Source organism: Zootoca vivipara, chromosome 2 (genome assembly GCF_963506605.1).
Source record: "Zootoca vivipara chromosome 2, rZooViv1.1, whole genome shotgun sequence".
Taxonomy (NCBI): Eukaryota; Metazoa; Chordata; class Lepidosauria; order Squamata; family Lacertidae; genus Zootoca; species Zootoca vivipara.
Window position 1 is genome coordinate 110467569 of NC_083277.1, and position 20853 is coordinate 110488421.

The 20853-nt window shown below is 42.0% G+C and overlaps 1 protein-coding gene across 1 annotated transcript in view; it reads left to right on the forward strand.

Annotated features, from left to right (window-relative positions):
• Nucleotides 1–16448, forward strand: part of RACGAP1 (Rac GTPase activating protein 1) — a 36745-nt gene extending 20297 nt beyond the window's left edge. The window contains exons 4-17 of the mRNA XM_035103781.2: nucleotides 635–765; nucleotides 3924–3993; nucleotides 4281–4334; nucleotides 5181–5258; nucleotides 6196–6313; nucleotides 7014–7141; nucleotides 8003–8167; nucleotides 10402–10497; nucleotides 10706–10904; nucleotides 12154–12259; nucleotides 12420–12552; nucleotides 12672–12807; nucleotides 13776–13884; nucleotides 14714–16448. Coding sequence (XP_034959672.2) covers nucleotides 635–765; nucleotides 3924–3993; nucleotides 4281–4334; nucleotides 5181–5258; nucleotides 6196–6313; nucleotides 7014–7141; nucleotides 8003–8167; nucleotides 10402–10497; nucleotides 10706–10904; nucleotides 12154–12259; nucleotides 12420–12552; nucleotides 12672–12807; nucleotides 13776–13884; nucleotides 14714–14789 — 1599 coding nt within the window. The 3' untranslated portion in view covers nucleotides 14790–16448. The remainder of the gene's footprint in view (nucleotides 1–634; nucleotides 766–3923; nucleotides 3994–4280; nucleotides 4335–5180; nucleotides 5259–6195; nucleotides 6314–7013; nucleotides 7142–8002; nucleotides 8168–10401; nucleotides 10498–10705; nucleotides 10905–12153; nucleotides 12260–12419; nucleotides 12553–12671; nucleotides 12808–13775; nucleotides 13885–14713) is intronic.
• Nucleotides 16449–20853: the final 4405 nt, after the last annotated feature.

Here is a 20853-nt window from a genome sequence, read left to right on the forward strand (position 1 = left end):
AGTACATAAAGAAGACAGCAGCCCTCCCTCCCTGTGAAAAGTGAGGTTACAGAGATCCAGGCAGAGGGCCTTTTTGGTTGTGGCATCCGCCCTGTGAAACGCCCTCCCGTCAGATGTCAAGGAAATAAACAACTATCTGACTTTTAGAAGACAACTGAAAGCAGCCCTGTTTAGAAGAGTTTTTAATGACTGATATTTTAATGTATTTTTAATATTTTGTTGGAAGCCGCCCAGAGTGGTTGGGAATAATTTATTATTAAAAAGATTCTTTATTCCATCCCTTGGCAGACCAGAATTGTTCATTCTTGGTCTCTTGCAGAAGTCCCTTCCCCTGCTTGCAAAAAGAAGTTCAATATTGTGGAAACTTGTTATTTGCAAATAGAATTGGGCAAATTGCTTTATGGTTCAAAGAAATCTATTTGGAGTACCTTATCTTTTTACATTGGGTAGCAATTTGATCTAGCTAAATCTTTGTGCTGCTGCTTTAAACTAAGCTTATTTGAGAGACAGGTGCAGATCTCTTTATAGATATTAATATGTTGGTAGTGTAGCAGCCTTCTTCAGGGGGCTTTGTGTATTATGGACTGTCATGTAAATGCAAAGCAAGACTATTTTTGATGTTCCTAACTTGCAGGAGCGACAGATCCAGCTGATCAAAGAGCTGCTTATGTGTGATTCATCGGGGAGTATTCAGCTGAGCGAAGAACAGAAATCAGCACTGGCCTTCCTAAACAGGACTCATACTTCTATTGGAGGGAATAAAAGGTCAGCTGCTGAGATATTACCTTGCTGTAGGGTGCCCCTTTGGTGGGCTGGGTTGTAAAGAAGATAGATGTGACAACCTGATTTTATTTCGCTGGGGCTAGGAACATGTTTTCCAGACCCCTGGAAACCTTGCATAGGGCCAGAAAATGTACAGAACAATCCAAACCCTCAGCCCCTCATGCTAGAGGAAACTTGGATGGAGTTGGAAGTGTTTCTCTGCAAGCCCTATCAGTCTCTGTTGCTGGGGAGCTCCACTGTAAGCAGGAAAGTCGCGCCAGCATAGAGCAACTCAATGTGTGCCCACCCAAACATTGAGTGGAGGCCACCATCCCTTCCAACAGCAAGCAGAGGAAATCCCAGTAGTGGCAGCGCTGGCACAGGAATTGCTTGATCCTGCGTGGACCCTGCTGCCGTCACATGGCAGTAGTGGCCCTTGTCCAAACCTCATTGTGCCAGCCTGGGAGTAGGCACAGTAAAGAGCCATTCCTTTTGCCGTGGCCTTTGTGGGGACTGGGACTGGGAGTGTGGCTCTGGCTGCCAGCTGGGAGTTAGGATTTGGCCTTAGATTTGTTCCCACAGAAGAAAATAATTTTAAGACCTCCCTTGTTTAGTCCTAACACAATTTGTTCAATGCACTCACAAATTATGTTAGGAGGACTAAACAGATGTTATCTTAAAATGATTCTCTTCTGTCTAAACAAGTCTAAAGCCAAATCCTAACTTAATTGCATCTAAAACGTCTGTATAGAAGTATCTGAAAAGGTAAGAATCACACCTGTTGCTTCATTCACCTTTGTCTCGGCCCCCACTGGCATGTGGCCCTCAGTAGGTTGCCCACAAAGGAATGCGGCCCTTCGACTTAAAGTGTTTCCCCATCCTTGGCTTAGAAACTACAGTACGTACTTTTCAGAATACCAGGACTCTGCAAATTGTTCCAGGAAACACTGTTTCTTGGCAGAGAATATTTTTTTTGTGTGTGTGTGCATGTACTATTGTTTCAGGTTGTAGCTCCTACTTGTTAAAAGGTTTTTTCTGTGATGTAGCAAAGCTAAGTTGAATGTCAATAATTCTGTCTCTACATAAGTAATTAACCTAAAGGTAGGGATACCAGTTCAGCAATACTTCTTTCAGCAACTGACCTAGTTCTAAACAGCAGTCATATTTCTTGTCTGCCAAAGGTTTTTTATCCGAATCCAGTAGATATTGAAAGGGCTCTTATTTCTTTTTGGTACTATTAAGCATATATTTCTGCTCTGTGCATCAGTAAATGAAATTTAATACTTCAGAGCTGCAAGGAATTGCAGAGGAAGACACTGATTTATAACAGTACTTGAACCAATATTTATATATTAAAGTTGTATGATTTTGCTGAGAATGTTGAGATGCAGCCAATTAGGCCCTCATATCTAAACAGAAAATGACTATTTAGGAAAAGGTAGAAGACATCAGACATACTTAGCTTAATTATAGAGTGATAAAATAATGTAATGTAATTTGAGCATCCCTCATTATGCAGACTCAAACGATAATCCAGGAGATTAGAAAAAAATCCTGAATGTTGATACTACTAATATTAAGCTTCCCTACTTGTCTGTGTTTACAAACTTATGCACTGTGTGCATTCTTTGATAGACGCCACCGTTATTCTTCTTCTGCAACAGATAAAGACACATTTCTGACCAGAGCAAATGATGCCTTGAAGATACAGGTTTTTAAATAACTTGTTCTTCTGGTCAAAGGTTGGAGTGATAGGGGTCATAAACAAAGTGGAATGGTGGAGAGGGAAAGGCATAAGCATGGAAAAACGGGCAAGGGAATGAGTAATACCAATAATTGGCAGCCATGTAGAACATCAATAAAACCATTCCAAAGTTCTGGTTTAATTTCTGAACTTTCAGTAGAGATCCACAAGTTGCTAAGAGAATTCATCTCTGATTTATAAGGGTGGGTGAATTCGAATTATATTTTCTTTTCCTTTTTTAACTGTAAGCTAGGATTCTCAGAATTGAAAATTATGCACCAGATGCATCAGTCATGTATGAGCATGGGTTGCATAGCTCTGCATACTAAAAGAATCCAAATTCTTCAAATAGAATGGATTATACCAGGCATAGGCAACCTTGGCTCTCCAGATGTTTTGGAACTACAACTCCCATGATCCTTAGCTAACAGGGCCAGTGGTCAGGGATCATGGGAGTTGTAGTTCCGAAACATCTGGAGAGCCAAGGTTGCCTATGCCTGAATTACACCAATAACCACATTCCTCTTTCTATTGCAATCTCCTTCCAAGAGCCTGGTTTTTGTTTTTTTGTTTTTTAATTCTTTCGTAAAGATTAAGGGACTGGAGGAGAAGAAAGGATATGGCAGTTAGAGACCCCTGTGCTGTTAAGCACTTCTGAGCCCCACTTATTGTACAGGAGAGTATTAAGAGACGAGCTTAACTTTCTCCATTGAAACCAATGAGATTTAGATGTGCTTAACTGTAGCTGTTAATATTCTTTGCTGCTTATAAAAATAAAAATGTGCAACTCAGTATACTAATTTCTGATATGCCAGATATCATACCCTATGTTTGTATTATATAGGGATGCAGGTGCGTTGTGGTCTAAACCACTGAGCCTCTTGGGCTTGCTGATCAGAAGATCGGTGGTTCAAAACCACGTGACTGGGTGAGGTCTCGTAGCTCTGTCCCAGCTCCTGGCAGCCTAGCAGTTCGAAAGCACGCCAGTGCAAGTAGATAAATAGGTATTGATGTGGCAGGAAGATAAACGGCGTTTCTGTGTGCTTTGGCTTCCATCACGATGTCCTGTTGCACCAGAAGTGGTTTAGTCATGATGGCCACATGACTCGGAAAGCTGTCTGTGGACAGACACCAGCTCCCTCGGCCTGAAAAGCAAGATGAGCGCCACAACCCCATAGTCACCTTTGACTGGACGTAACCATCCAGGGGGTCCTTTACCTGTGTTTGTGCAGCAAAGTTGCATATGTATTGATTACATATAATTAGGAGTGTGCCGAGCTAGACTTCTTTCAGAGTCTGCCTGCCTTCAAATGCTAAGTAATTGAGCTAGTAATCATAAGGCCTTGACAAGGGTGTTATCTGGAAGAATGTTACATGCATATGTGTGATTTTTACCATTTTTTCTTCTTGTATTTAGATTATCTACAATAGATGAATCTGGTTCAATTTTATCAGACATCAGTTTTGACAAGACCGATGAATCGCTGGTAATGTTACCATGATCTGCCTTTCCTTGTGCTCTCCTTGAATGATGTAGAAATAGGACCGTGTGTAAAGAGAAGTGTGCTGATCATGTGAACTGTCTTTGTCTGTTCTTCTGTATTAACCTTTTGCTCCTAGATTCCATTCAGTGCTATACCAAATAGTTTTGCAGTCTAGCAGGTCATAAGATTCATAGATTTAGTAACATAAATTGAGGATAAAATCAAACAAACAGCACATAGAAATTTGCTGCCTTCATAATGCCAATCAGATTCTCTTCTCGTATCTTCAGGAATGGGATTCCACAGTGGTAAAGACTGTCAAACTGAAGAAGAGAGAGAAAAGGGTATGTACTTTTCCCTTTACTGACTTGTAATGGTCTAATGCAAAGTGGGTTTGTGTGTGTTCATGTTCACACAGGTTTCAATTCTCCATTGGTATCCATATGCATATTCATTACTTCACTTAGGTGTCTTGGTATCAAGTGGCAATACAAATGGTCAAACTGGCAAATATTTTCTAAACTCCTTGAGAACTTTTAAAGTGTACATCAATATACATATGCAATAATTTGTTCTTTCTTTTAACACACATGATGGATAGATTTCCTAGTCAAGTGTGTGCTTCCCTTATGTCAGCAATACAAACACCCTTTCCAGGCTGGCATAATCTAGAGAGCCACTTAAATTTCAAGATGTATTCCGTCTAAGCTGCTTGTTTCAAACCTGGAATTTTCTTTTGAAATGCTTGTACAAGGGTGAGATCAAGCAGGACAGATCTAAAGACGGTTTCATGACATCAAAGTAGAAGTTACAATTTCCATCTCATTTTGGCTTGCAGGATAGCACAGCTGAAACTTTGTTTCATGTATACTAATGGGGGTGGGGGTGGAATCCTAAAGCAGTTTGTGTCTTTTCTTCCTTCCCATTCAATTCTCTTCACTTTCATCTGGTTACTAGGTGAGATATGCATGAAGTGTATCTTCTCAGCATATCTCAAGCAGGAAAGGGCACTTCAGAAAGGTTTACTTAAAATTCTACGCAGATCATTTCAAGAATATCACATCTCTTGTAAATACAAATATGTGGCATCATTTAGTGTCTTGAGTACTCCAATAGAATTCATTTTCTGCTTTCTCAAAAATTCTGTAGTGTTTTGGCCCAAACATGGTATTGTATTTTTTTCTTTACAGCGCTCATCCAGACAGTTCATTGAAGGCCCACCAGGTCCTTTAAAGAAAACTCGTTCCATTGGTTCTACCGTGGACCAGGTATGCAACTTTATACAACTTTATACAACTTTTCTTTTGACAGAAGTGCCTGTGGATTTGGGATAGGTGGAGTGGTCCTTAGTATTATACATTACTTTAGGACGTAACATGTACCACTCAGAGTGCAATGTAAATGATATGACTGCTTCTCCATACCCAAAATAAAAGGTGGAGAAATGCTGTTGACCCTGATCAGGTGGCAAATCTCCAACTCTGTGCTATAGTACTAATTCATTGCACAGTGGGAATGATCAGCACAATTGGCATCTCAACATCTATACAGAGTGTATCAAATATTGTGTAGGTCAACACCTACTTTTTATGAACTCACGGTTCAAGTCTTAATATAGAGTCCTATCTGATATTGCAGCTATTTGGCTATTTACATTGTCATTTATTGTATTGTATTCTGTTTTCCCTGCAGAAAAGCTCTGAGTGGCTTATGTGGTGCTCTGAATAGTTTCCCAGACAATAGTCCACACTCGCTTAACATCAGAATAGTGCAGCATTGTGTACTCCCAGATAGATCATTCAGTGGATGTACCTTTCAATGGCACATTTTGTGAATGACTTATGTATTCTGTTCTTGGAAAATCCTGTAAATGATAAAAGATCAGATGCAAGAAGGTTGCTTGTCAAGATGCTAGTCATATGTAGGAGCCATCCATGCACTACCATGCCTGGGCATATTTTCCTTTTATCTGGTTGGAGCAGGATATAGCAGTAATATAAAGTGCCCAGCTACAACCTAGCGGCCATCTCCTCAATTTCACTGTGGATACCTTTATTTTGAAGCCAAGATTTCTGTATGCCGAGTAGGTGCTCAAGGCCGCACCATTAACATGGATAACAGGTTTCATATGCTTGGGCAGAGATTCTTGTATATGACCCTTAGGTGCATCATGCACCTGTTAATCTCTTGGCTGTCTCATTTCAGGGAAATGAATCAATAGTTGCAAAAACGACTCTCACAGTGCCTAATGATGGAGGCCCAATTGAAGCAGTCGCCACTATTGAAACTGTACCTTGCTATAATCCAAACCGTAGAAAGGCAGGTAAGTGCCTGCTTTCAGATTATTACTTGCATTTCAAATTTAATACTGTGACTTCCCTGTAACCACAGCCGTTAATCCATTTTGCAACCAGAAGGTTGCTGATACAAGTGAGAGTCATTTTCTGTGACTAAGCACTGCAGAGGATACTGTTGACTGCTGAAGTTCAACAGGAAATGGCAGCACATATTTGAATTATGTTTCAAATCTGTTATGAATAAACTAAGAGCATACTTTCCTCTGTCACCCTTATACTGCATAGTTTTATTCCATTTCGTATTTCATAATATAGAGGAGGGGGAAACACTGCTGAAACATTTTATCTGTTCTGCTTAAATCCATCCCACACATCTGTTTCTATTTCTACTGTAAGAAGGATTAAGGAGGTACACTGAAAGCTGACCGCCAAATATCCTTCCCTCTCAAGCCTGAGCTTCTGTGATGGGGAAAGGATCTAAATGTAACCCTTGTGTGTGTTTAAAGTGAAATCGTCATTATTTTAATACGAAAAATAGGAAAGATGAGACAAGATTGGATATCTTGAAACTTCTTTCTAGTTGCATTAGCTTGCAACTAGAGTAGTGGTAGCTTTTGTGAGAAATGGTATATTTACCCGCTTCTAAATTGGGGGTCCCAATGCTCTCCCTGAAACCTATTTCAAAGGCAGAATTTGTAAAATGACTGTGACTTGTCTCCTCCCAAGCCATTCTACAACCTTGGAACAGTGATTCAAGCCTGGGAAGCAGGAAGCAGGAAAACAAATCTGAAACAGATGGATCTAGCACTCCTGGGAGCACTGGGATGAGGCTACATGAATTTGTATCAAAAACGGTGAGCAAGCAGGCAATTATCAGCCTGTGTGAATTCCTCTTTTGTTATTTTGAGCAGGTTTATTAGTGCTGGACAGGGTACCAGTTTGTGGACCCTTTTCAAAATGTTGACTTTGTCTTTTTCAAAGCCCAATATATTTTGAACCCAGAATACTTGACAAAACACCTCTTTAGGTGTAAACCTCTCCCCTTCTCCCTGGGGTTCCTGGGAACCTGAGTACCATCTTTTGAGGTAAGCAGGGCATCTGCGTTGGTACCCTTTAGCACAATGCAAACATATTTAATCAATTGTTGCTGTAATCTTTTAAGATACCAAACATACAGTAAAATCATGGTTTAGCTTACTGAGCCCAGCCCAGGGATGCATGCTTAGGGAGACATTAGCAAATTCTGTTTTACATCTCGTAAGCAGAGTAGAGAAACTGTTTTAAATATGGCTTGCCCACGAAGCCCGCAAGTGCAATGAGACTATTGTGTTGTGCAAAGCAGCCCCCTTGCTGCGGCATCATAACTGGCAGTGTACCCACTTATCTGCCCAGAGTGGCTCATATGTCAAGCTCACTGAGTCAGAAGTTGAATTCAAAGCCTTCTTGCTCATGAAGGCATTTGACTGACAGACTCATTTTGCTGCTGTGGTTTGCACTTGCTGTTTTTAACTGTAATTATATTAGGTTTTTCTAGATTGACTTTTATGTCTGTTTTGGTGATTACGGTAGCAGTTTTGAGAGCCTCTCTAGCTGACTGGTGGGATTAAAATATTCAAATGAATAAACTACTGATTTGGATAAGGGTCCTTATCTGGACTAAATATATTTCAGTGCTTCAGATCAAGCTGTTCCTTACACGTGTAGTCTCTCTCCAGGTTATTAAACCCGAGTCGTGTGTTCCATGTGGCAAGCGGATAAAGTTTGGGAAAGTGTCCTTGAAGTGCAGAGACTGTCGGGTAGTGACACACCCAGAATGTCGAGATCGCTGCCCCTTGCCCTGCATCCCTACCTTGGCAGGAACCCCTGTCAGAATTGGAGAGGTATGCTTCCGTATGTGCAGTATCTTCAGTGGCCTACTACTGAAAAGTTTTCTGTTGGAGCTAAAGAACAAAATGGCTTTTTTAAAAATTTATATTTATTCATCACTTCTTACACAAAGAGTATCCCAAAGTGACTTGCAGCATAAAAGGCATTAAAGCTCTATATTAAAGCAAAATACTTAAACATGCTTCTCCAAGAACATTTTTAAACTTACAAATCTTGCTCAACCTATTGAAAGAATACACAATTCACCACCCACCCCATTAACAGTCAAAAGCCTGGCTAAACAGAAGTAACAGTCAAATCTCGGTTGTCGAACATAATCCATTCCGAAAGACTGTTTTACTTCCGAAACGTTTGACAACCGAAAATTGAAAGCGGAAGCCTCAGCATTTACTTCCAGGTTTTCGGTGTTCAGGAACCGAAACGTACGATAACAGAGGTGTTCGGGAACAGAGGTTTGACTGTATTTTAACTTGGCACCTAAAGGCAAAGATGATCCTCAAGGTCCCTTCCAACTCTACGATTCTGTGATGGTGCTGGGCTTACTTTCCTGAGAAGAGCGTTCCACAAATGAGAAGTCACTGCTTAGAATGCTTGTTTTTTATGTTACCACCCTCTGCACTTCCCTTGGAGGGACACAGAGAAGGGCTCTGATGATGAATGCAGTGCCTGAGTAGATTGAGCTGGGGAGATGTGGACCTTGAAGTGTTGGGCTCCTCGACTGCATAAGGAATGAGATTTAAGTGAGTGAAACAGCTGTGAAAATACCTTTGGGGTCCATTGTGCTGAAAGCAGTTCTAAGAAGAACATTTGCTTTACAAGGGCTGTTTGAAATGATACATCTGCTTACTGAACTTTTCAGTACAGTTGTATCTTGGATCCCGAATGCCCTGGAACTCGGCCGTTTTGGCTCCCGGACACCACAAATCTGGAAGTGATTGTTCCGGTTTGTGAATGTTCTTTTGGAACCCGAACGTCCGATGGGGCTTCCGGGGCTTCTGATTGTGGCTGCAGGAACTTCCTGCAACCAATCAGAAGCCACAATCTGGTTTTTGAACATTTTGGAAGTCGAACAGACTTCCGGAACGGATTCTATTCGACTTCCAAGGTATGACTGTAGTTGATATAGAATAGGCATGTTTTCTGGCCAGTGATTTAAAGAAAGTCTTAAGCTGTATGCTTCCTATTAGTATCTTTAGGATTATGTACAAACATAAGGTTTCCATGCTGCTTAGGGGTGCTTGTAAAGTGAAAAATGAGCAGAACAAAATAACTGCTAACAATGTCTGCCACCTTTTTCCTAAGGGAACCAGGAGTTAACAGCTGCTCAGTTAGATCTTATCATTTTTATGCATGCCTAGGGTTTTTCAGATTGGGACATGGGTGGCACTGTGGGTTAAACCACAGAGCCTAGGGCTTGCCGATCAGAAGGTCGGCGGTTCGAATCCCTGCAACGGAGTGAGCTCCCGTTGCTCGGTCCCAGCTCCTGCCAACCTAGCAGTTCGAAAGCACGTCAAAGTGCAAGTAGATAAATAGGTACCGCTACGGCGGGAAGGTAAACAGTGTTTCCGTGTGCTGCTCTGGTTAGCCAGAAGCTGCTTTGTCATGCTGGCAACATGACCTGGAAGCTGTACACCAGCTCCTTCGGCCAATAACGCGAGATGAGCGCTGCAACCCCAGAGTCGATCACGACTGGACCTAATGGTCAGGGGTCCCTTTACCTTTACTATGGTTTTTCAGAAAGGTCTTGGGGGTGTTATTTTTAGATTATGCAATTTTAAGTAATGTGGAAAAGAGAATGTGATGTCTCTGTGGTAGAATCTTTGTTATACCTGTGCTAATTACAAGCACACATCCTGCACACCAGCCAGAAAATGTATGAAGTTTCTCCAAGCATTTCTAGTGTCTCCACCACTAATGAGTTCACGGGTTTATACTCATATCTCTTCATATTTGTACTATGATCTATAACAGAATTTGATAGCAGGATTTACTCTTGAGATTTTGATTGTGGCACTTGGTTTCAAAAATCAGTTTAAAGCAATTTTGCTCCCTATTTTCCTGGAGTGCAGTTATGAGCTGTTTTTCATCAAGGATTCTGTAGGTAGGTTATGGTCAAGTTGTCTGTTGGAAGACCTGAAACCTGTGCCTTTGTCCTCTTAAAGAATCTTCTGTGAGACTTCTAGCGAGTCGGGTATGGATGGAAAATCACTGTGTTCCCCTTTTTCAGGGAGCTCTAATGGATTTTGTATCTCTGACGCCTCCCATGATCCCCTCCATCATAGTTCACTGTGTGAATGAGATTGAGCAGCGAGGGCTGCATGAGGTAAGAACTTGACAAGTGTGCATCTTGTTTATGCTATTTGGAATGAAGAGAATTAATATGCTGACTACCTTTTGGAGCCCTATGAGAGTCTGCAGCCCTTGAAATAAAAAAAATGCTGTTATTAAGATCATACCCATAAGCACTAGGAGGTGGGGTCCACCAAAGCTAGAAACTTTGAACATAGGTTAACATACTGTTCTTTCAACAGACAGGCCTCTACCGAATTTCTGGTTGTGATCGTACAGTGAAAGATTTGAAGGAAAAGTTCCTTCGAGGGAAGACTGTGCCCCTCCTTAGCAAGGTGGAAGATATCCATGCTGTGTGTGGTCTCCTTAAAGACTTCCTCCGCAACCTGAAGGAGCCTCTCCTCACCTTCCGTCTCAACAGGGCTTTTATGGAGGCAGCAGGTAGGAATTATGGCTGTCCCAAGTGATATGGGCATTTCTTCAATGGGCAAGCTTACAAAACACTGGCTCCCTGTCTTTCATCATATGGAGTCATTCCCTATCACAAGGAAGATAACTATTTGATTCTCTGCTGTTGCACCAGGGACAAACAGAAATATTTTTTTATAGCTGATATTGATGGTTGGATAGTGGAACTCTTAGAACTGGTTTTTTGAGAGTGAGTAACAGGCACAAATGAATTATTTGCCCAAATGTAATGCCACTCTGGACTTATTTGATTGCAATATTTTCCCCAAACAGCAACTGCTGTGACCTGGTACTTTTCACTCCTAGCCTAGCTGACACAAACATCCTCCTACACACCAATTCCCATCTCTTGTTTCACTTGCCTTCTGTTTTTTGATAACCTCCTACTTGTCTGACTGAAAATCCAGTAGGAAAACCTCCTACTTGTCTGACTGAAAATCTATTTTAAATAACAGGCCCTTAAGACTATAACAATAAGGACATAATTACATTATTAGAAGCCTCTTTTCTTACCAACGGTGTTATGTCACCCAAACGGATGATACCCATTTTTCAAATAAGCTCTTCCCTCTCATTTTAGTGTGCTAATTCTTCTCCATTTGTTTTCTTCTCCATTTTATTGTGTGTAATGAAAAACCTTAATACAATACTAATAGGAAAGCAATAGACTATGTTGCAGGGAGCACTTTTATATCTGCTCTGTTGCAAGTTACCTTTTTTAAAAAAATTCCCCAACAGAAACCCCAGTATTGCAGCAAGTCTTCAAATATAAGTTGATGGGTTCATTTGGCTCCTAGCACAGTTCAGCGCATATAAACTAGGCTGGACCTATGCATGCTACCCTCGTTGGGATAGTGTCATAGAGTAGTTTGATTCCCCTAATAATTTTCCCATGCATCATGTTGAGCACCAGGCGACAAAGAGCAGATAGGTTTTTCTGTCTCATTTGTCTTTGTTCTGTAGATGTTAAGGTAGTCGGGAAAATTCCAATTGAGTTGCCTATTTCAATAAATCTTCCCTTTCCCAATATTGAGATGGGACATTCTACTGACTTGATAGCCTAAAACCTTAAGTGATGGTAACTCCTGTTGCTCTGTATTTAATAACACATGAGACACAACACAACTTGTGTCCTGTCTCTTAATGAAACCCTACTGATATGTTGAAAGCTGTCATGGAAATGCTATTTGTTTTGTTTTGTTTTGTTTTGTTTTGTTTAAAGAAATAGTTGATGAAGACAATAGTGTGGCAGCCATGTATCAAACAGTTGGGGAGCTCCCGCAGGCTAACCGAGACACTCTGGCTTTCCTTATGATACACCTCCAGAGGTGAGTCCAGTTGGGATATAGATTCTGGAAGAGTTAGTGTAGAAAAAATGGTATAATTCTGTTGGCGTGGGGGAATGAGTTAATAAATGAATCCAATGGGCTTATGAACCAAGAAGAATGGCAGTTTCGCTTTACACAAATGCTCTGTCTCTTTGTCTAGAGTGGCTCAAAGTCCAGATACAAAAATGGATGTCTCCAACTTGTCCAAGGTCTTTGGACCTACAATTGTTGGTCATGCTGTGCCAGATCCTGAACCCATGACACTACTCCAGGATACAAAAAGGCAACCCAAGGTAGGTCAGCAGTGGCAGAATGTGAACATTTAGCAGCCAAAATATATCAATTGCCTTGCTGGTATTTGTCTATGCTATTCTGAAACAGAGGTGAGTCACATGCCAGTGTGCTTCTGTAGGTGGTAGAGCGGCTGATCTGCTTGCCTGTGGAATATTGGAGTCAGTTCATGATGGTGGAACAGGAAAACATTGAACCAGCACATATCATTGAAAACTCAAATGCCTACTCCACACCCTGCACTCCAGATGTTAAAGGTAATCATGCCCTATTTATATGGCTACCTATTGGGAATTAAAAGGAAATTAAAAGAAAAGTGGTCCTTTCAGCCAACAACCTAGCCTTTTCATTTCTTAGTGCCAGATATTGGTTTTAATAATCATTCAGGCTGTTGCACTAATGTTACCTTTTGCCCATTTAACTCCTGCCGGACAAACAGCGGCTCCCTTGGCCTGAAAAGCGAGATAGGCGCCATACCCCATAGTCACCTTTGACTGGACTTAACTATCCAGGGGTCCTTTACCTTACCTTTTTTACCTTACCGTAAGGGAAATGCATAGCAGCATCATATTGTGCTTTTCCCTGTCTGTTGGCAGCCAGTGCTGAGGAGCAAGTCCCAACACTATCACATTATGCATTTCTGTTGCAGTGCATTGTAGGGGTGGCCAACATGGTGCTTTCCAGATGTTGTTTGGCTACAACTCTCATCCCTGACAGTTGGCCATACGGATGTGAGTTGGAGGCCAATATATGAAAGGCTGGCCGTGCATTAAACAGGGCAGGGTTTGACATGGGGTTGCTATTTTCAGAGACAACACTCTTCTTTTACTTTCTGGGACTGTGTTTGATTAGGAGAACTGGTTACGCTACTTGAATCAGCATAAACTGTGCTTCATTGTTGCAAGAGCTGAAATTCCTCGGCAGAAAACCCATAGCATTGGTGGGCTGTTGGGAACATACAGTATTTCTTAGTGGCAGCCTGAATAATAGGATGGTGTACTTCTGCCTCATTCTTTTCAACCCAGAAAAGGGTGGTTTCACCCCCACATGAACTCGGCAATAGCAACCAGAATGAGAAATGATACCTCTTTAAATGGTTTATTATTAGTTCCTTCAGACTGTTCACAAATACGTCTCTAAGGCTGGAACTACTTTATCTGAGATAAGGTACTGCTGATTAAGAATGCTAACTACGGTGCTAAGCTTTTGTCTTCTTGCTTCAAAGTGAGCATGTTGGGACCACTCACCACTCCAGAGCAACAAATGGTAAAGACCCCTTCAAGCAGTTCGCTCTCCCAGAGGGTCAGGTCTACATTCAGCAAAAACACACCCAAGTAAGTTGGGCCGTTGCTTCCTTGGCCTAGCAGACAAAGCATTTTCTTCCCACGTTAGAAAGGGCTCCAAGACTCTAGCAGTGTCATTGTAACCATCCTTTTAGCTCGGCAATAGTCATAAAGTATTGTTGCTGAGGAGTGCTGTGGCTTGTTTCAAGCACATGTCCGGGTGGTCTGGAATCAGGCAAGACAAGCTGGCAATGAGTAAAACAAAGTGAACAGTTGATCCATGTTTAGAGTGTAATGTTCTGAAAGAACCACCACTTGCCTTCAAGCAAAGTTGACTGCAGTGCTTGAGGCTGCTCATAAGGGAGCGATGGTATTTGGCTTGGGTACGGGTCTTGAACATGAGGCGGGGTACCACAGCTGCTCTCCTGCGCATCTGCCTCTAGCTAGTTTTGCTGTAGCTAGGAAAGGGCAAAGTAGCCCAGTTGCTAGGGAACTGCAATTCACAATCCCATTGGTTCCAACTTCATCAAAGTGGCCAGCCTGGAGGTAATCATGACTCCTGGAGATGGCTGCATACCCCGAAATGTTGGCAACATCAATTGGGTGGGGTTGGTGCGAGAAGGCAATATATTTAAAGAAGATTTTTACCTGTACTAATCTTGTCTTCGGCTGTATATGCTCAAGTACTTTGAAAATCTGCGGAATTTCCATGGGGCATTTTCAGCATTAATGGCATATGTGTTATTTGTTAAGTGCTCAACAAAAGTGAAAATGTGGGTGCAGAAAGTCATTGTTCGCTCAAACATGCTCATCCACCAAAGCAAATGCCAGGAAATTGAAAACCATTTCATGCTGAGTCTTTCCCTTTCTTTTTCCCTAGATTTGCCAGCAAAAGCAAATCTGCAACCAGCATTGGACGCCAGGGTAATTTTTTTGCCTCTCCAATGCTGAAATGAAGCATGGTTCTGTACTGAACATCATCCTGCGGTCCGATTATGAACAGCTGCAATAAAATCCGAAATTGTTCCTTCGCTTGTTCTCAGCAACATTGCGTACTAGGATCAACTGTATACCATTTTCAGTTAGAGACTTTATTTTTATTCTGCAGTATATAGTATCTATTACCATATTACATTTATGAGAAACAACTGGCAGACCCCTATTTAAATAGGGAAACTGCAAAAAGTTCTTTTTAAAATGTTTTCTGTAGCTCGGACATTATCTCCCACCTCCATCTCCATTCTTGTTTCAGTTGTGCATTGTGGTTGGAAATGATAAATTTTTGCACCAGCAGTAATCTTCCTTGTTTCAAAGAACTGTAATCCTTGGGGAAATGAGTGCTGTGCATATTGAACTTTCTTGGTTAGTCTCTCTCTATTGAAACCAATGATTTTTAAGTGAATAAACTCAGAAGTTGGTCATGTGAAAAATGGAAACCCAGTGTTCCATAGTGGCATACTTGAGGTTCTGCCTTGTGCACCAGAGGAGGGCACAGAGTAAACAGCAGGATACTGAATTGAGCATCTTAATCTTCACCTGCAACCTTTCAGAAACCTGGCTTGGATTATTTTAACTGCCTAGATTGCTGGTAAAAGCATGTGTTAAGTGTGGAAAGGTTTTGGTCATGTTGTAGCCATAGCAGTCTGGTTTTACCCTTGTATTTATTTTTTTGTAAAATCCTGGGCTTTTAGCAGGGTACTTAATGGATAGAAGATGAACGTGTTGTTTGTGAGATGCAATGGAAGACTCAACCAATTTAGTCCTTCCCACAAAGGTTTGTCTTACCAATACTTGTAAACACATCACTGATTTTGCAAGAGTATCTCATTTTGTGTTGTGGCCTGTCAAAAAAAGGTAAATTGTATCTTAACACGACCCATATTGTTTTACGGGGTATTGAATTGTATTTCCATAAAGTGTGTCAGTTTTCAAGTTAATGTTTGCAATGCTCAGTGTTGCCCCCAAATGTAGCAGCATTGCCAGCCAGCCCATCAGATTAATAGTTTTGTACTTTCCTGTTTGCACATAAGATTTTAACCATGGTTTAGCACAAGCAAAGCACCCAAGAAAAACTGTGGGCTCCTGTGCTCCTCCTCCTGGGTGGGCAGGAGAAACACTTTGCTAGCGTTTACTTTCATTTTCCAGAATCATGGCTTGTTGTATACGATTGTAGCAGAAAACAAATTCTGTTCAGTTTCTAAACAAATAAACTTCAAGCCATGGGTTTTGAAGCTGGCTTGTTTAACTAACCAGTTTCTTTTGAACCACAATCTCTGCCTTGTATGTAACAAGCCATGGTTCTTTAAAAGTGAATGTAAACACCATCAAAGTCCTTCTGGCTTTATGACATAAGCACTAATCTAAACCAAACCATGGTTTAGCATTATGTCAACCAACCCATAGATTCTCGATGGCTATTGTCGTACCACCATGTTCAGAGCACTGGAAGATGGGAATAAAGGGAAGAACACCTGCAATTCCTGTAACTGATTGAAAAAGGCTTGATTAGGAAAATCTCATTTTTCCAGTCTATGTTTGTTGCTGTTCAGTGCAAACTGTCCTTTATCATTAAAACAACTAGACAAGTCACTTGAGTTAATGCAGTTATTTTTTGTTATGTGGAACCTTCTCAATAACTTTTTAATGACAGCTAGAAATATTAAAACTCCTAGATCATCTTGCTCTGTTTCTGGAATGACATGTCAAAATAAGGTTAGCTTATAAGCTACATTCCCCTATCTTTCCTTCAAAGTGTTCTCTGCTTCCTATAACAGATGGATATCTGCTCTGTGTTCTGTTGCTCAGAATGTTAATGGAAGTGGAACCCATTTTTAAGCCATCAACATTTAAACCAAAGAACAAGGATCAACAGGAAGCTGGCAGAAATAAATGGCCTGTTTTTGCAATGAAAAGGGAAAAAAATAGTCCCCATAGGATCTGCTGTTGGATGCTTACTAATTTGCTCAAATACTGCCTATAGTTTGGGTGGGTGAGAGATCCTAGTTTGCAGGTTAACTCTAAATTAGACTTAAAAAACAAACAAAATTGATCCCTTGAAACTAGGCACAAGGGCAACAGAAGGGGATATCACATTCAGTAGAAGTGCAAAGTAATGCATGTTCAGCCAGAAACCTTGAACTTCTCATACAAATGCATTCTCCTTGGTAGTTATAGTTATTTTGAGGTTAACAGTAGAAAACAACTATGCTGTAGCAGGGGAAAGGTGATAGAAAAAAAAGTAAATAAACTGTGTTGCAACCACAGTTAAAAATAACTAGGCGTACTCCCCTGTTTAGGGAGGCTTTTAATGTTTAATAGATTATTTTATTTTTCTGTTGGAAGCTGCCCAGAGTGGCTGGGGAAACCCAGCCAGAAGGGTGGGGTATAAATAAATAATAATAATAATAATTTTTTATTATCTCCCACACAAACATTGTATCCTGGGAGGTAAAAGTGCAACTAAAATGACTTTGGGGTTCAATCCACTTTTGCAATGAAGTTCAGATCTCTTGAGTACAAACAAGATATAAGAGACAGTAAAGAGGTATATTTTAAACAAGAACTTCTGGCACTTAAAATGGGCTTGAATTACAGTTTCGGGTCAATCATAGTTTACTTCAAAGATGTAGCTTATGGAATTTATTGTCACAAAATATGGAGATAGCCAGTAACTTTTTAAAAGTAGGTTTATGAAGGGAAGAGTAATCAAGTGCTGCAAGTCCCTATTGATAAATTCAGTCTTGATCAGAAGAAATAAACTGCCCATGCTTCTCATGTCGCTGCTTGAATTTCACAGGCTTATATGGCTATGGTTGGAGACTTAATGATGCTAGACTCCATAGAAATTTGGTGGGTGGCGCTGTGGGCTAAACCACTGACCCTAGGGCTTGCCAATCGGAAGGTCAGCGATTCGAATCCCCCCGACGGGGTGAGCTCCCGTTGCTTGGTCCCTGCTCCTGCCAACCTAGCAGTTCGAAAGCATGTCAAAAGTGCAAGTAGATAAATAGGTACCGCTACAGCAGGAAGGTAAACGGTGTTTCCATGTGCTGCTCTGGTTCGCCAGAAGCGGCTTTGTCATGCTGGCCACATGACCTGGAAGCTGTACGCTGGCTCCCTCGGCCAATAGAGCGAGATGAGCGCTGCAACCCCAGAGTCAGTCACAACTGGACCTAATGGTCAGTGGTCCCTTTACCTAAATTTTTATTGCTGGCGGTTCTGCTTTCTAGCTCCACCTTGTGTACAGTAAGAGCAGATAGCAGCATATTTCAGGAAGAACATTACACAGACCCAAAACCCAGCAGCAATGAAAACAAATCCAGTTTCTTCCAATCCTACTTCCTCAGAAGATATTTTACCCTCACAGCTGGAGATTCCTTCAGTTAATTGCACTAGTTTACAGCCCTTTTAAAATGGGGGGTGGGGGGGAGTACTGGGTTGTTTTTATTTTAATTATATATTTTGTGGTTTTATATTTTGATTTTGTTCTGTGAACTGCCTCGAGACCTCCAGGTATAGGGCGGTATATAAATCCAATTAATAATAAAACAGCAAGGACTGTATACTAAAATGTAGCAAGGCTGAGTGAGAAACAAGTCTTAAAATTTTCAGTCTGAAAAGACTGCTGCAGATTTCAAGGGGTAGAGGGCAATACCTAATACTCTGTAGTTGCTGGAACAAACTAATTACCAGCAGTACAGCTTTATCAAAGCCGGAGGTTTTATAAGGGTGGCTTTACATAAAAATACAAAAGGGAATGTTGACTTTTCTACAAAGTTGGACACTGGCAGAATGGCTCTGCCATAGCTGGTGTGTTATCTGCTGCTAACCCAGCTTTGGCAGGTTATATTCATACTTCCTTCTACAAAAGGTGATCTTACTGGCTATGATCTCTTTTCTCCGTACACTGGATTATTGGGATTAACGCCTCAGGCAGCTAGGCAAGGGGCACCCACTTACCAAGAAGAGAGCAAAGCCTTCCAGCTACTTTATGTAATTGAAGCTAAAAGACCAGCACTGCCTTCTAATCTCAGATTAAGTGTTTTATGCCAGACATTTCTGTTCCAGGGCAACGAGGGAAATGCTACTGATGTAACGATAACTAACAGACTACTCTGCGTGCTGAATCACTGGCACTTGTTCCCCGAGGAAGGGCGCGTATGAAACAACTGCTCCAAGGGGTAGCGTTCACTGGTCCCCTTAGCAATTTGGGCCTCTAGGTTATTGGATGACAGTTCCCATCATCCCCGACTACAGACCATCCTGGTGGGGACTGGGTCTCCAACATCTGGAAGGCCAGATGTTAAGCCACCCAGGTCAGTGGCTGCCTCTGCATGACAAGCAATTTGCGTATACCACCTTACAGCACAAGTGGAGCTTTCACCACATAAAACATGAGCTTTCGTTAAGCCAGTGGTTTTCAACCAGTGTGCCGTTGCATCCTGCAGCTGTTCATTGCAGCGGTCATGGCTACAAGCTCCCCAGGCAATCAATCAAGCTTTATTACGGTCATATACCAGCTATTAAAAATAAAAATGCTTTACAAGGCTATGGGGGTTGTCATTCAGGGTGGATATAAGAGTCTATACAGTGGTACCTCGGTTTATGAACACAATTGGTTCCGGAAGTCTGTTCATAAACTGAAGCGTTCATAAACTGAAGCGAACTTTCCCATTGAAAGTAATGGAAAATGGATTAATCTGTTCCAGACGGTCCACGGGGTACTTAAACTGAAGCGTTCATAAACTGAAGCAAACTTTCCCATTGAAAATAATGGAAAGTGGATTAATCCATTCCAGATGGGTCCGTGGAGTACTTAAACTGAAGCGTTCATAAACTGAAGCATGGGTGTAATTGGTTCCGGAAGTCTGTTCATAAACTGAAGCGTTCATAAACTGAAGCGAACTTTCCCATTGAAAGTAATGGAAAATGAATTAATCCGTTCCAGATGGGTCCGCAGTGTTCATAAACCGAGGTGTTCATAAACCGAGGTTCCACTTTAAGTTTGAAGGGGCTATGTTTCCAGAGGGCAGGTCCAGCTGGCCTTTCCCCTGGTGCTGCTCAAAGTTCTCAGATTCGTACCCGAGCAAAGCAACTACTTCCCCCACAGTCCAATACCAAGTTTGCTATTCCAATGGCTGTCTTGTTCTGGGGGGAAAGACTGGTCCTGCAGATCTGCATGCAGAATCTGGCTACCGTCCAAGTTAACTTGCTCCTTTCCTAATAGTAGGGCCTTTAGTTTGGCCTTATCTGGGAGGTCGGCCAGGCTCTCCAGAATGGGGGAGATGGTATCTCTGCGTACCTTATCGAACAGAGGACATCTAAAAAAAAAAAAAAGATGTTCAGGGCTGCCTACTTCCCCCAATAGGCAGGAGCAGAGTCTCTGCTCATATGGGATATTTCTGAAGGAGCCTAGCAGCACTGGCGAGGGCAATGGTGAGCTTTGGGCGAACGTGAAGGCTCTTCTTGAGTTTCTGGATTCAAGATAAAAGAGATACGCTGCCGGGGCAGCAACGTATTTCTTGTTTTCAGCTATATTGAAATCCGGGGACCTCATGCTGTCCAGCTGTCTCTCCGTGTCCACAATTCTTTGTCTGACAAGTACCTCTGGGGCTGGCCAGGGGGTGCTGGTTGCCAGGAGCTGAAGTGGCCTCAAAGTAAGCAAGCAACTGGGTTAGGGAGCCCAGGCAGGCAGATGCCACACTGGCCTTGTGCTTGCTGTGTGCAATGCCTGCCTGGGAGCTGAGTGTCCACCGTCAAAGGGGAGCCTTTCCTCCATGCAGGCCTGGTAGTGCCCACAGCTGCCTCTCGAGGTGAGTAAAGTTGCTGGCCTCATGTCCACCTTTGGCCAGTCTCTTGGGCTGCTAAGGCTGGGAGCATCCTCTTCCCAGGCCCGTGGGCATGAGGAGGGACCTCTTTGGGGCAGGGGGCGGCTCAGAAATCGGGAGCGGCTGAGGGAACTCCAGAAGGGAGTGTGTCCGAAAAGGGGTGAGGGGCTGCCGGTTCTGCAGGCAAGGGGTGACA